At 40.3% G+C, this 16,563-nt stretch overlaps 1 protein-coding gene across 1 annotated transcript in view; it reads right to left on the minus strand.

Moving 5' to 3' along the window:
• Positions 1–16,563, minus strand: part of ITPR1 (inositol 1,4,5-trisphosphate receptor type 1) — a 393,216-nt gene that overhangs the window by 160,405 nt on the left and 216,248 nt on the right. The window contains exons 37-40 of the mRNA XM_069084059.1: positions 12,724–12,908; positions 10,248–10,396; positions 8,779–8,890; positions 4,398–4,430 (exon numbers count right to left, since the gene is read on the minus strand). Of these exons, the coding sequence (XP_068940160.1) occupies positions 4,398–4,430; positions 8,779–8,890; positions 10,248–10,396; positions 12,724–12,908 (479 nt within the window). The remainder of the gene's footprint in view (positions 1–4,397; positions 4,431–8,778; positions 8,891–10,247; positions 10,397–12,723; positions 12,909–16,563) is intronic.

A 16,563-nucleotide genomic window follows, 5' to 3' on the forward strand; every position in this document is an offset into this window, starting at 1 on the left:
CTGTGGATGGTGATGGATTTAGTTTCTCTTCTCCAACATGAGGAGCTAACTTAGCTGCTAGTTTGGGGCTAGGAAGCCAGAGAGAAGATACCGTGCTAATTGAGAAAAAATGATTATTCATCACGTTTTAGGGAGGTCATTGATAAACTGGGAAAAGTATCCATAGGAGGGCAGCCAGGAGCAGCAAATCCCTCCTTCAATTCATATAATATTAAGAGAAGATGAAGGAACTAGAAATAGTTAGGTGAGAGATGAGAAGACTCATGAGGGTATGATTGGTGTCTTCAAGTATATAAAGGGCTATCTTATGGTAGAGAGAAGAGACTCAATGGCCTCTGAGATCCCTGTAATTGATTCTATGATCCCAAGACTTGCTCTAATTGGTCCCAGGAGAAAGAACTAGGAACACTGAGGGGAAGTTGCAGAGAGGCAAACTTTGGCACAATGGAAGGAAAATCTTCCCCACGATTTGAACTCTCCCAAAGTGGGATGGGCTACCTCCAAGGCTAGATTGGCCACTCTTCTGTGGATGGCATAGAAAAGATGCTCGATCAGGTATGGTTGGACTGGATGGTGTTGGATGGTCTTTCAAATAAGAAAATTCTATGATTCTGTGGCTATGGAAAAGTCCTTCTTTTTCCTGCCTCTTGGAACCCTGATCTCTCTTCAAGGCTCAGGTCAAGTACCAGCTCCTATAAGAGGCCGTCCCTGATTCTCCATGACCTCCCACCCCTCCCCATTGTTTGCTCCATCATGATCCTCTATATATTTTGTATTTATTTATATATATATAGATGTTGTTTTCCTGCATTAGAATCTTGAGGGTGAGGGCTAATTGATCATCTTTATCTTATTATTCCTGGTGCTAAGCACAGTCCTTGGCTTGTACTAGGCATGTAATAATTACTTGTTGAACTGAATTGCATTATTTTCAAGATTGATGGATGGATGCACACTGTGCACTAGAAGGACATCACTCATCTCCTTCCTACACACCCTTTTGCTTAGTTTCCAAGCAAAGGAATAATACATGGAAACCAGACTTGTGTTACAGGAACTTTTATTTCCCCTCACCCTCACCTGAAGTCGTAACTATCAGCTCATACTAGCAATTGGCCATACCTTACTGCTTTCCAGATGATAAAGTACTTTTGCATCTATTTGCTAAAGATTTCTATTTATTGCACAGGAAAATGAGATTCAATGCCAGTAAATCTTTTTTTTTCAGGTAAGGAATACTGAGATAAGCTCACTTTAAAAATAAAACAAAAAATCCCCACTATCTTCTCCCCAAGAAATATTTTTTTAGTTAAATGTCCTTAGTGACAAAAACATGGTACAACAAAAAAAAGGAAACACTGAAAAAAAGTGTTCTCTCTTATTTCTCAAGTTTCCTAATGATGCTTTTGGCCAGACTCTAGGGGACATAGTTCCGTCCCATTTTCCAGTATTTCACTGGGTCACAGGAGGTTAATTCTAGTCCAAAATGTGATGGCTCCAGCTGAGGCCATAAAGGCCAAGGAATTTTCCTTCTGAAGAGAAAACTGCATGAACTTTTCAGCTGAAGCTAGGAAGAACGCTTCAAATGAGTGACCCACCTCTCTACTGACACAACAGGCTCCACAGAAAAGTAATGCTCACTGGTTTTCTCTTTCTCTTCTTTTCTTTTGAAGGTGATGGTAAGGAGAGTGGAGATCTACCCATCCCTTCTTTTATTTGAGAAACCTATTTTGGTTGGGTTTGAAAGAAGCTTTATTCCAGAACATAGTTGAAAGGGCCCTCCAGCATGCACTTTTGTTGTAGAAAATCTATTCCCCTGTCCTCAATTCACCTTGTTGTTACAAAAGCATTCAAAATTGCTTGGAATGGTCTACGATTTTCTAAGTCTATATCCTCTATCTATCCCAGCTTTGAGACAAGGGGACGGCACTCCTTACTCAGATAATTCCTGATGGGAATCACTTTGGTCACCAGTCAGAAGAAGACTTTCACTGTCGTTGAAGAATTGCTGTTGGTTTTTTGCCTTTATTATTTAATCTGAGTTTGGCATATTTCTTTACAATTTGGGGTTGGGTCCTTCATTCCATCCTGAGACAGGATGAACTTAGTAGATTTCTGAAGTACACAAACCTCATCTCTCTCAGGTGAACCCAGAGCTCTATTCCCTGCCCTCCTTTTCCTCTCTAAAGGAGGAGAAAGAAATTCACAGATACTATGATCACCTTCAAAACAGACAAAGATGATGACTGCCAACCAGACACGCTGATGCATAGCCAACAGACACTGCAAAGGCCTGGAGAAGTGGGGCCTTGTTTTCTATGCCTTACCAGGCTTTGACAGTTGCTAGTGGTAACAATGAAAAGGGAACCACCACTGCTTCCTCTGGGAATTTACAAAGAATTCAAAGCCTTGCCAGATTATGCTCTTTTCATAAACAGACAGTATTCCATTTCCTACTGTGTATTTATAGACACACCTGCTATAGCCATGGAATCGTTCCATGAAGGAGTCATAAAGTCCCAGCCAGCAGACCAAATTCTATATTGAGTGATCCCACACTTCAGCTGATCTGCTCTGGTCCACAGCAGGGCATTACAGGCTAAGACTGGTGAAAGTTCTCATTTTATGGCCTCATTTGAAATTCAAAACAGAGTTTGAACTTTCAACAGATAAATTAAACTCACCAAGGTTCTTATATCCTTCAGACAAAGACGGAACCAAAGGCCACCAACATTTCAGATCAGGTTGTTTTGGGGGCCATTCTCCCCCCCACACACTATTACCATCCCCCCAAAAAAGGAAGGTAAAGTAGAAAGATAAATGCCAGCAAAGGAAATAAACTGAAATCATTTCACTATTCTTCCTTCCCCACTCTGAATTCTCTATGTCTCCCCATGCCCAAAAGATGTGGCCCTTAGATCAAATGTATACAATATCAGAAATTAAGGTTATTAATGAATAGTGTATAGAAGAAAGAGAATTGAATTTGGAATATGGGGACCTTGACTCTGCCACTAACAAGATATATGGCTGAGGGTAAATAAATCACGGCCCCTCTCTGGCCCTTGATTTTCTCATATGCAATACAAAAGGAGGAAATCAGCTGGCATCCTAAGACTCATTCTAGCTTGAAAATTCTGTAATCCTAAGTGTCATTCTCCTTAAATTGGTCTGGTCATTTCTTAGCACTTCTGATTTCTGAGGAAGTAGGTATCACAGCACCAGTGAAGAAAATATCCCAATCTATTTGGGGGGTGGGGGGGAGTAATTCCTTATTCAAATTGTATTTTAATTATTTTCCCATAAAAGGATAGCTACATTTCTATAACTATTAGTTTTCTGAAACAATAAAAAAAATACTGATAAAAACCCATTTTTAGCCTTTCCAAACTGACTCCTTGCAAATATAGCTTAATTTCCAAATAAAACAAAAGATTTTTTATCTGGGATAAATAACTTACATCCATACCATCTGATTAACGTGAAAAAATAACATTCCCCCAAATATTCAAAGGATTTTTTGTTTTGTTTTGTTTTTTTAAGTGTTAGTTCATGAATCCAATCTATAATCAGAATTCTGTCCAAAACTGACTACCCTTCTCCAGTATCACTCTGCGAGTTAATCCAAATTATCAGGAATTTGGGAGGGGTTCCATCTGTGTATAGAAATCTATAGATAATGTGTTTTCTCAGAATGGGGGTCACTGCAATTCCTTGGAAAAAGTTCCAGCTATAAATCTTCCACTTCTAACACTCACACTCTGAGATTTGTGTCCCATTATTTAGAGACAAAGCAGAAGTAACTCTCAAGTTAACGTCCATTCCTCCGGTGCCCTATTTTCTTACAATGTTGTAATGCCACTTTTCTCTCTTGGTTAATTACCCTTTCTCAAGAAAGTGGAGATCAAATGATATAATAATTGTAAAATGCTTAGCATAGTGCCAAATGCTATCTATTATCATTATTACTTTCCCTTTGAACCTCAGACTAAGGCCAAGAGTGTTTACAGAACTTTATGTTTAATGCTTTTTTATAAAAATAAAGTCATTTCACTTCGATGCTGTTCTCAAAAATGAAGATTTTCTTCCACAACTGCATGGCCAGTATTACCAAGAAATTTAGCTTCATGTTTGAGCAGTAAGGAAAACAATACCCCAGCTTCAAAAAGCTTTCTCCACACTGACACAAAAACTATTTTCCTACACATGGCACACAAGCCGGTCATGAAAAATGCCCATGAAGAAGACACATGATACACTAGGACTCACTCCCATGGGCAAAGCAGACAAGATAAAATGTTAAACACAAGGGAGACTACAGGACAGACAAGTCATGGGGCAACTTGGAAAAGGGCATGGAAACACCACTATGGGACATTTAAAAGAGAAAGGAGGACCTCAGTATTATCCGATTCATCAATGGAAATCAGCTGAAAAAGAAAAAAAAGGGAGGGGGAGGAAAATAAACATTAGGAATATTAAGTATAAGTCAATTCAAGTTCTAGGCACTATTAGAGATTGTCATAGGTTAAAACACAGTGCTGTAAAATTGTTGTAACTGTCATGGAAGCCCCAACCAGGTTCACAATGCTGTCACCCTACTCAGTGACATCAGCTCTGCTAGAAACATTCTGCCAGGGAACAAAACAGACAGGATGCAGTCATGCTTTGTTCACATGCCGAGTGTCAAACCACATCGATAGCCCAACCAAGTTCTAAGAACTCCACCCTGTGGCTTTCGAGTTGGCTAAAATGTGCACAGAACTGTGGGCCAGGGAGAATTCCCCAATTAATAACGTCATCTTTTCAGATGGCATGGGAGCAGAAAGGCAGACAACACAGGTCAACTTGGGAGGAGGAGAACCTCTCAGTTTCAATCTTAACAAAACTACTGCAACCCAAACTGAACAGTGACACACGCTGGACACAAGCCATCAAGTCTCTATAGGAGACCATTCAATTTTCATGGGGTCACCTGGAAAATAATGGGATGACTGCATCCCAGGCCCAGAGATTCCAAATCCAACTCAACTGCTGGGTTTAAGAGGGAAAGATTGTTCAGGTTAAAATCAAAAAATACTGTTGAGATGGTGAAGAGTTAAGGAGATTAAATAGTCAAAAGGAGGAAGATTCCTTCCATTCCTCAGCTGCTACAACAGTGAATTCCGTTTAAAGAATAAATGGAAGAGAACTGACAGCAGTGGTCTTCATTAAAAATTATAAAAGGGTTTTATGTGAACAGACTCCATGTTAACTTCTAAGTTCCTAACAGAAACCTGGGAGCCAGAAATACAAATGTCTTACTCAGCTGGGGAAAAAAGGAAGATTTAGTAATCACTGTAATTTGGGCACATGGGAACCCCACTACTTCCTGTAGACAACAGCTGAAAGTTGTTCTCTTCAAGAGAAGAAATGTACTTTACATGAATTCCATAATACTTAGATACACTTCTTTTGTAATACACTTCTTTGCCTTTCGATTTATTTATTTTATTTTTTAGTACAAACTTAGGCGAAATGCTATCATGTAACTTTTACAATTCCGGCTATGTTAAATAGGTTCATCATATATACCTTATAACAATTAGGTTTCCTCTTGGGATGTTGTTATGAGGCCTGAATGTTCCCTATCGATTACAAAGGCAGAAACTGTCTCCAGCAGAACATAGGCTACTTGAGGTCAGGAAACGTTCTCATTTTTTGTTTTCATATCCCCAGCACCCAGCACGGTGTCAGACATATAGCAGACAATTAATAAATGTGTGCTGAACTGACCTGACTTTCAGATGTCTGGTTACAAAAGACTCTTTTCTTTCAGGCATCATTTTAGATCATGGGCATGGAGGGGCACAATCAATAAATATGGGGAGGTGGGTCACATGACAGGAAGTGAAGCTGTCCAGGCTTTTTGCTTTGTTCCCTTAATAAAGTGAATATGATGAGAAAAGTAGAATTTTCCAAACACTAAAATGTTTGTTACACTTACAAGGGACAAGAAATGCTATTATCTGTTTGTTATTGGTATGAGAGGTGCGAGCTGCCAGTACCTCCTAGAATGTCTGCCATGGCACTGAGGTCTTTTCATCTGCTTCTCGGAGATGATTTAATTTCAATAAAAAAGATGTCTTAGCCATGGTGAACCCACCAGAATCAAAGGGAATGCAATTTCTACTCTTATGGGAGCCAAGAAAAATCAGGTGGGCACAATAATTCCTTTTCTACTGTCCCTAAATTGTACTAGATGATCTTTAATCTCATAAGATCATCGCTTTTGGCTCAGAAATTCAATAAATGGATCCACGTGGGCCAAGAGCCTCTCTTTCTCTTTCAGTTAGCTGTGTCTTTTCTCCTTCGTCAGGCATGAAAATAAGCAAGATCTTATCACATATCATAGTTGCCATCTATTTCTGGATGAATACAAATGTCAACCCTTTGTAATTAATGGGAATTAATGGAATTAGTGGGAGCGGAAAGTAGTGGACATCTAGATGATCACAAAAGCTTTGCATTAATGCTGATGGACAAAGACATGGAGTCCAGGAGTTCTACTTTCTAAAAAATTTAAAGTAATTTAATAAATATAATGTATTAATGAACTAGTTTGCAAAATGTAGAATGATGGATTTAGGAGTCAGGAAGATTCAAGTGATGATGGTGCCTTAGACATTTAGCAGCTGTGTGACCCCAGGAAATCACTTCACCTTCTCAGACTCAGTTTCTTCATATATGAAATGAGGATAATAATAACATCAAGGTCATCTCCAAAGTACTTCCCATGAGGAAGTTTACTTTAAATGATGTTGGTCAGTCGTGTCTGCCTCTCCAGGACCCCATTTGGGAGTGAGGTCACCTGCTTCCTCCCTCTCATTTCAAATGGTAAAGAGCCTGGACCCAAAGAGGGCGAGAGAGCCTTTCCAAAAGCCACGCAGGTAGTTAGGACCAGAGGAAGGATATGAACCTGTGTCATCTGATTCCAAAGGCTGCCCTCTATCTACCAAACCACTCTGCCTCTCTAATTAGTAATCTGTCCAATTTGCCAGCTGACAGGAATAGTCTGTAATGTACAGAACTCAATGCCTGACATACACTAATAATTTAATAAATGTCTGTTGACTGACTGAAATGTAGAAAACGGTTTTTATTCTAAAACAGACTCCACTGATAGGTCAAACTTTAAAGAGCGTTAGGGTCATTTATATAAATATCCTAGATTCCTCACTTTATAAGACAAATCCATTCCTGAGGAATTTCCTATAAAACTAATCCAATCTTAAATCCATTAGAGCAGCTTGAATTAAAAAAAAATACGTTTGAATCTTTATGTAAGGAATGTAATTATTAATTAATATGAACTCCGTACTTTCTTAGTCAGTCTATCTTAAGTCAAGGCAAATCTGTGAGTACACATGTATGCCTCACGAGCTGGTTGGACGTCATTTCTCACAAGGTGTCAAATGTTTCTTGGGAAGCCTACTGTGCGACTGAGCATTTAAAAGGGTCCCCTTTCATGATACTATTTATTCCACTTTATAGTATTTTGGTCATTTTGTGTGAAACATTTTCAAATCCTCCTTTGGCTTTGGTAGCTCTAAACCATGCAAAGTTATAAAGGGTAAAAGTGACAACTTCTTTCCCCCGTCCTTCTAGAAATTTGGCGAATACACTCGTCTTTCCTGCGGATTTGAGGCCTCCCTTTGACTAACAATAAGCACTAAAACTTACAATAAAAGGCAGTAAAAGTTCCGTTGTATCTGATGACATTTATTTTGACAAGCACAGCTCAGATTCAAGCCTTAGGACATCATCACTCCACTGAGTAAATGAGTTGTAGCATATTTTGCTAAGGTATGGTAATCTCAGAATAACGGATGGTCCCTATTAAATCTGCCAAAATGAGGCTGAAACAATGACTGAAAACTGCAATTCCCAGGGAAGACATGGAGAAGCATTAATGAGGTTTAGTTCTGTTATTTGTAAAGACATTTTTTTTTTTTTTGCGGGGGGAAGTTGGAAGGTGTGGGGTGGGAGGGATACAAGACTGACTTTGTTTTGTTTTCTGTGGAGATGGGCAGGAAGTGAACAGTTCCCAGGACACTATGGGTATTTAGTCAATATCAAGGATTCTGAATGGTCTTCTAGCCCTTACAGTCAGACTAAATTAGCAAGGTGTCTTTAAAATCAATTTTTAAATCAAAGGCCTTCTGATAATCAGAAAGACAATTCACCAATAAGAAATCTAAGTTTTCTATTTGGAACCTAACATTCATGCATAAATACCCACACACCTCCACACACGCATGTACACAGATACATATTCATACATGCTTCTATTTGTCTCTCTCTCCCCTCTATGCCCACACACCCACATACACACACTTTTTTCATTTGGAATTTAAGCTAAACATAAGCTAAAAGCAAGACATGCAAAATTTGGATAATTATTTACTCTGAAAGGAATGTGATATCATGAAGTGAACGGCCTATGAGAAGAGGTCTGAGTATGACTAGTGTATTAGAGGCTCACACAGGAGAAAATCATATTCTAGAAAGCGTACTGGAAAGCTGTTGTGTGAGTTCAAACCAAAAATTAGAGACTCCCAAGTTATTTCCCACAATAAATTTTAGGGAAAAGTTTTATTTTTATTAAAAAAAAAAATAAACAGTCAATACTTGCAATTTAGGATAAGGCAGAATTCCCTTTCTTCCTCCCGTCCCCCCTTTTCACCTCCCCTTAATTTAATGGTGAAACGCTGCTGAATGAAAATAAATGCCCAATACCTTTTCTCCATAGCCTCTGTCTTTGGTCATCATTTCCCTGAGGGTCTGTAACACTTTGATACAAAGTTTTTCTTCATTCTCTTCCAGCAGCTGTTTAGTGTGTTTTATTAATCTGAAAAGGGGAGGAAAAGTAATGGTTTGATTTGCTGCCAGTCTTTCAAGTGCAATAGTTTCTCAGCATCTCAGGATAACTGGATGCAGGGCCAGGAAGCCCGGACCCGATGCCCTGCACTCAGCAGGTCCCAGAAGCCACTGGCTGGCCTGCCAGCCCATCTGCATCTCAAAAGCGACACCTGCTGGCAGAGGGGGAGAACACCAATAAGGCTCCAGATGGCATCCTAAGTCAAGCCCGAATGCTTTCGTTCTCTGGTATTTATTATATGCCTGCTGTATACCATATACTGCTGCAGGTGCTGACCCCTTTCTCTACAACAGTAAAGAAAATGCTGTCTTTTTGCTTAAAGTGGTTAACAAGGTATGTTTTATAAGCAGGAAAAGTAATCCACTAAAATTCATTTAAACAAGATGATTTAGAGGACAGGATGAGTCACGTCACAGATTGCTGCTTGAATTAAACAGGTAAAGTAAGGAATCCCATAACGAGGCTCTGGGTATTTATTGTTTCCCTGACAAGATGTAAGCTCCGTGAGGGCAGGGACGCTTCTATATCTGTCTCTGCATTTCCAGAGCCCAAGATCTGAGAGGTGGTGTGGGGTGGTGGATAAAGGTCTTGCCTTGGAGTGAAGAAGACAAAGGCATTCAGGTGTGACCGCCTACTCCTACTGGCTGTGGGACTCTGAGCAAGTCACTTAAGTCCTGAGAACCGCAGGCAACTCCACTCTAAGACTATAACTTGCAGCGGCCAATCTACACATGATGGAGAAAGTTCTTCACCAATAATTCCCTATGCCACTGAAATGATGGAAAAAAAAATTCCCAGAGTCTAGCCCAGTGCCACAAATGGCAGGTAATAAATGTCTGTTGCTTGACTGAACGTGGCAAATGTACACTTGTCCCTTGTCCAAAATACTCTCCTTCCTATTAAGGAGGTGGGAATAGGTGGGAAGAAAAGCATTCAGTGAACACAAAAATCTAGCTATTAGCATTTGCATTCCTAGGATTCTCCTACAGCTTATGTCTGTGACAAAGAGATACTAAAAAGTAATGGGACAACAGGGAGGTACAATGAGCAAGTAAAAGTTTGCCACTAAAATTAGCAGCAAATTGCCCCAATTGGTTTCAACCAATAGGGCTTGCCCTAACTCCCCATTCAGTTCTCCCAATCTTGTTTTAAGGTGGCCACAGATAAAAGCTATCACCATGTTCAAGGCAAAGGCTACACTGCTTTCCATGATACATTTCGAGGGCTCTTGAATTAGGCTTTTCCCACAGCAGGCCCCCATGGGCATTCTTGGCAGATCTCACAGGGGAGTAGCACTCACATTGCCCCTGAGACACAAGGAACTTACTTGCAGATAAAGCCTCCACTTTCACATTTTCTTCGGGCATCTGTGTTCTCTGGGAAAAGCAGCTCTGGTCGATGGAGGACGTCCACGAGCACGGACAACTCTGCCTGGACGAGGGGCCGCAAACGGTCTTCTAATGCGGATACTATATCCTGGAAGGTGCCAGCAAGTAGCGTTAATGGCAAAGTGTGGTGGCTAACCTCTGGCATCCTGAGAAGTTGGGTCCATCCATAAGCAGTCTGGCATACTATGACTCTGCACCATCAACTAACTCATGGATCATACTTCTAAAATGACCGCTTCTTCCCCCCCTCCATCCTCATGGGAAGCACTAGTCTTTAAAGCACAAACTTCCCACCACCCCTCCTTTCGAGGAAACGGAGTCTTTTAGGCCAACAAAGCATTCCGTATTACGGTTACATGAAAACACAAACGAATGAACATGCTGTATCAACATGCTAAATAGATGTACCCTGATAGCATGATGGTCTTCAAATACAAAACACACTGCTGTAGGAAAGGAAAACAGAGAAAAATGTGAAAGGGCAGCTAAGTCAAACATCGCAAAGAATATGTGAGAGGCAAATAGCAGAGAACAGATGAAGGGATGCATTCCACCAGTGGGCACGTCTCTCACAGGATGGTGACTTAGGACCAACCTAAAGCCGGCATGGCTAGGACAAGTACAGACTGTACTAAACAGAAAACAGACTCTAGGCTCAGTCTTTGCAAGAGGAAAGCCCTCAGGCACTCATTTCTGAGGAAAACACACACACAGAGTTTTATATGCATTTAAGCCAGAGTAATATCAAATCTGCTTATTTAGCTACGAAGGTTTTCCAGAGGCTATGAGGCATGGTGTTTAGTCTGTAGTACTTGGAAGTCAGGAAGGCCTGCGGTCAAATGCTACCTTTGGCATGAACTAGGTGATGCTATATATAGTGAACAGAGTGCTGGGGCTGGGGTCAGGAAGTTCCTGAGTTCAAATCTAGCTTCAGACCCTTACTAGTGGTGTGACCCTGGGCAAGTCACTTAACCCTGTTTGCCTCAGTTTCCTCATCTATAAAATGAGTTGGAGAAGAGAATGGCAAAATCACTCCAGTATCTTTGCCAAATTGGGGTCACAAAGAGTCAGACAAGACTGAATGACAAGAGCAGCAGGCATGGTTTAATCTCTCTGAGCCTGTTTTTCCAAGGGGAAAATGAGTAGAACAGTTTCTTCCATACCTGCCCTCCTGAGGTTGCTGTGAAGCTTAATGAGATCGTGCATGGAAAGGGCCTTAAGGAACAATGTAATTATTCCATTTGGACAAGCAAAACAAACTAGGCAGCCACTCAACTGGGACAGAAAGTCAATTCAGTGACTACACAACACTGTCTCGTGATGCTCGGCAGAATCCAGTGACTTCCATCCAGAATGCCTCCAGACTTCTGCGGATCTAGGAGAATTCTCGCAAGAACCCAGATCGTGCTGACAGCACATCCTCCAAAACATAATGACTAGAGCAAACACCTCATAAAACAATCTGAAACCTACCTATCAATGTCCACCACATTAAGTGGTATTTACCAACCCAGCCAGATTCATGGAGGACTTCCATCTCACTGTCAGTGGAGACCCCTCAAGAAGTCGCTCTGATAATCTACTGAGTAATGCACCCAATCATAATTCACGAGCTGAAAGCTAGACTGACCAATTGTCATTTTATCCACAAGGAAACTGAGAATTGAAAGGGGAAGTGACTTGCTCAAAGCAACCCAACATTACCCAACTGGATTAACCTAAAGGTGCCACTTGGAGTCCCAAAGCATGAGTTTCGTATATGAGAGTCTCTGCTTGGGAAGAAGTTAACAGATCTTCTGGAAGGGCCTAGCCAACAACCTGGGAGTCAGAGAATCAGTGAGGAGCATCTGTCTCTTCTCAATGCCAAATTCATTCGTGATGTACATGTTATGAACTGCTGGGAAAATAAAACAGCCTTCCCAGGGTGACAAAAACAAAGCCTTATGCCTTGGTTACTATCACTGCACTTCCTGACAAGAGCTGGTTTGTGCTCTCGACAAGGCTAACCAATCCTCTGAAACAAGGGTTCTCCGTGTGTGTCCTGGACCCCTCGAGAAACCTGACAAAGTTTATGAACGCCTTCTCAGATAAAGCCTGCGGCCTACATTCATAATGGAGGAAAATGCTCATTTTCAATTAGAGGTCAGTCAAAATAAAGATGTCACATTTTTCCCCTCCCCTGAAAGCTATACATAGATTATTCTGACTCCCAGTTAAGAACCTTTAAAGCAATTGGTACCCTGAGATGACTTCCTCAAGTCAAGGTTGTCTTTTCCTAAATGATTTCATACTCCTCTCCCAATATGCTATTTTATTTCTAAAGCTCACAATTTTGAAATTCCTTTATTTTAGTGTGGATTGATCCCATATGCTTGGTCAAACCCAAAGAGCACATATTTGGGACTAGACCATCACCTGCAATCTTTCAATGATGTTCCTATAATCACGGGAAGCGGCAAGCACAGAGTCCCGGCGAGCAGCGTTTCTTGCCGACAGTCGCCAGTTCATGGCAGTTTTCTGCACAATGTTGTGTGACTTCAGGAACAGGTTGTTGACCTGGCTGTCCAAGTCCACAGGGATGGCGATAGCTCGGCTTTTAGCTGGAAGAGAAGAAGGCAGGTTCTGAGCACTGGGCTACTTGGTGAGTCATCAAATCTGTCTGTCTGTCTGCTATCCATCTATCTCTATCCATCCATCTAGCTAACTATCAACTCTTTTTTCTATAACCTCTCTAGTTCTCTATTATCTATATATAATTTTTCTATCATCTACCACAAGAAAGACTGAAAATACTCAATCTCTTATATAAATGTATTTATATATACTCACACATTTTTATCTATCTACATATCGGTGTGTGTACATATACACTTATAGGTATGTGCATATGCATATTTACATCTGTTATACCTAGGTTCTGATTATTATGAATACTGGATCTCCCTGAAATGATTGCATTATTTGAATTCATCTTGCAAATTTCCACTGGACTGAAACCAATGACCATATTTTAGTTTATTTGAACTTCAAATAGTGAAAATAAATGAATGAATGAATGAATGAATCTCAAATAAATGAAATCACTTCGCAGCATTCATCATTTGTACTAATTAGTACCTCCCTGTAGATAGTAGATTGAATAGAGCACTGGGCCTAGAGTTAAGAAGACCTGAGTTTAAACCTGGTCTCAGATACTAGCTGTGCTTACTTAATCTGTCTGCCTCAGTGTCCGCAACTGTAAAATGGGCATAATAACATTTTATCTCCCTAATATTATAAGGATCAAATGAGATAATATTTGTAAAACACTTAGAAAATCTTTAAGAGTTATATAAATTCTATCTTCATCTATTTTTCTATTTTGTATAGTATGTATAGGTAAATAAACTCTCCATTACTGATGGCAGATATTTAATATCATGTTGACTTCTCCATTATTCTATTATCAAGTAATATGTAGCAGTTGGAAGATGCCACAGAGGTAAAAAGGAACCTTATCTAATCCCCTCATTTTACTGAAGAAAAAACTGAAGCATAGAGTGTTACCCAAATTCACAAAGATGGGCGAGTGATAATCACAAAAGCTGACATTCACATAGATCTTAAGTTTTACAAAGCGCTTCCCAGGTTATCTCATTTAATCCTCAAAACAACTCTCCGACATACATACTACAAGGTATTATTACCCCCAATGTACAGATAAGGCTCAGAGAGGTTAAGGTTCAAAAGGCTAATAAAACATTGGAGGCAAGATTCCAACCTACATCTCTCCCACCTGCCTGAGAACTAGGCTAACCAATCCTCCTTCATGTGTGTCCTGGACCCCTCTGGAAGCCTGGTGAAACTTATGAACCCCTTCTCGGATAATGCCTGTGGCCTACATTCATAATGGAGGGAAATGCTCATTTTCAATTAGAAGTTAGTCCAAATAAAGACGCCATATCCCTGTCCCTCTTCCTCCATTTGCCTGTAAAATTTATATGAGACTCACTTATTTTTGTCCTAAGTGCTACATATCCATCAGCTGTCATCTAAGGCTCCTTCTACTACATTATGCTAATTTTTAAAGGCCCAAACAAATCATAACTGGGAAGGTAAACCTTTGGTGATCTAAAAGTAATCATTTCCCTTTACTTTCTCAAAGGGCAGATTATGTTTAGATTACATGCTATTCTGCACCCTCTCATTAGCACAGATAATTTTGACTGAACGTGGATTAAAAAAAAGGAAAGAAATCCCTACAAACTTTGGTAGTGTAAGACTCTTAGATTTTGCTCTCACTACAAAGACTGAAGTTGAACAAGGCCTCTGTGAGCGCATAGTGTCCCAAATGTTTAAAACCCCTCAGTATGTCTCTAAGGAAGATAGAGAAGTCCATGTACAGTTACTGGGCAGATACTTCCAAAGTTGGATTTCTCACTTTAAAAGATAATAGACAAGAAAAATGTAGACTTCTGATGGCATGGGGCAATGGATGTAAAAGGACTAGCAGCCGCTTCACAGTGCTCTGGAAAGGTTAATGAGAAAAAGTAGATTTGGGGTTGGGGGGAGGCAGAGAGAAGAAAAGAAAGGAGTCCCCCATGCCCAGAAGGTTCTTTTTCAACACCTGCTTGTTCTCCTTTGAGGTTGTTTCCTATGTTGTGCAGGCCTACAAAGATAGTATGTGTCAGGGCTTGAATCGATGTCTTCCTGATTTTGAGATTAGTACACACTAGATTCATATTATATACATATTATACACACACACACACACACACACACACACACACACAATCATCTTTTGCTACCTTTAAAAACGCATTTTAGATGCCGAGGCAAGCTTTCGCCTTCTAAAGTTCTTGCTGAGTATACTTGTTAGACAAGTGGCTTTCTCACAACCAAGCTGAAAATGATTCATTAAATATCAACTACTCCAGTTTCGCAGAGTGACAGAATTTCAGTGTTGGAAAGGACCTCAGCAACCATCCCATTCAATCCCTAGTAAAACATAACTGATAAGTGGTCATCCAGGTGCCTCTTGAAGACCTCCAACAAGGTAAAACCTGCCATGTCCTAAAGCAATCCCTTCCACTTAATCAAATGGCTAAGAAGTTTTCCTGAACGTCAAGACTTAAATTTCCTTCTCTGACAGTTCTACACTATAGCTAATTCTGGACCCTTGGGTTAAAACAGAACAAGTCTCTCCAGCCTAGTTCTAGAGAGAGTCATCAGTACTTGAGGACAGTTAACATGTCTCAGACTTCTCTTGCAGAGGCTTCTTAGCTTTTAGCAAATATGTCTTTCTATGAGATGGTATTAGCAAGACTATCAAGGCCTCGCCTACAAGGATTCTGCAAGTTAGGGGGTTCTTTTGTCCCACTGTGAGTATGTTTCTGCAGGTACTTTCCAAGATGGATTTCTTACTTTTTTTTTTTTATTTTAAGCAATCGGGGTTAAGTAACTTGCTCAAGGTTACACGGCCAGTTATTTCTGGGTGTGGTGCTGAGTGTCTGAGCCCGGGATTCGATCTCCAGGTCGTCCCAACACTGGCGCCGGTGCTCTTACTCGCTGAGCCACCTGGCCGCCCCATGGATTTCTTACTTTTAAAGGAGATGAAAATCAAAATGTACAGATCTAGGCCCAAAGAAACAAGGTAAAACCACCTAATTAAAAAAAAAACAAAACAACATAGAAGCAGCAGATTCAAATGAAGATTTCATGGGTTCTCCCCTAGCATTCCCAAAAAGGATCAAGTATCCACCTGCCTTCCTTGCTATTCCTTCTTGACTGGATTTGTATAAGACATTTTGACTATGGGTAGATGATCAATTTCTCTTAGCCTGGAACTACTGAGAGTACAAGCAAATGGCTGATGGATACGTAGCACTTAGGACAAAAATAAGTGAAGCTACAGGCAAATGGACGAAGAGGGACAGGGATTTCTGCATTCTATTTTAAAGAGCACTGTACTGGGGGATTGAGAGAAAAAGAAAAAAAGGAACTCAATCACAACTGTTCCACTTTATGGTCTGCTAAGTACTTTCTCACAGCAGACAGCACAGTTACTATTAATGTTTGTTTAAGATGTAATTTTTTTAAACCAATGAAGACACTCAGGAACGGTGAGATGAAATGATTTGCCCACGCTCACACAGCTAGTAAACGTCTAAGCAGGGTTCCACCCCAGATTAACTATCTGCACTTCTGATACTCTACAGACAAGGCGATAGGGGCTTTCCACCCATTCATGCCTTCTTTAAACATAAAACACACTTT

The sequence above is a fragment of the Petaurus breviceps genome, unplaced genomic scaffold (assembly GCF_028583685.1).
Source record: "Petaurus breviceps papuanus isolate PSGF00001 unplaced genomic scaffold, PetGlider_PUasm1.0 174, whole genome shotgun sequence".
NCBI lineage: Eukaryota > Metazoa > Chordata > Mammalia > Diprotodontia > Petauridae > Petaurus > Petaurus breviceps.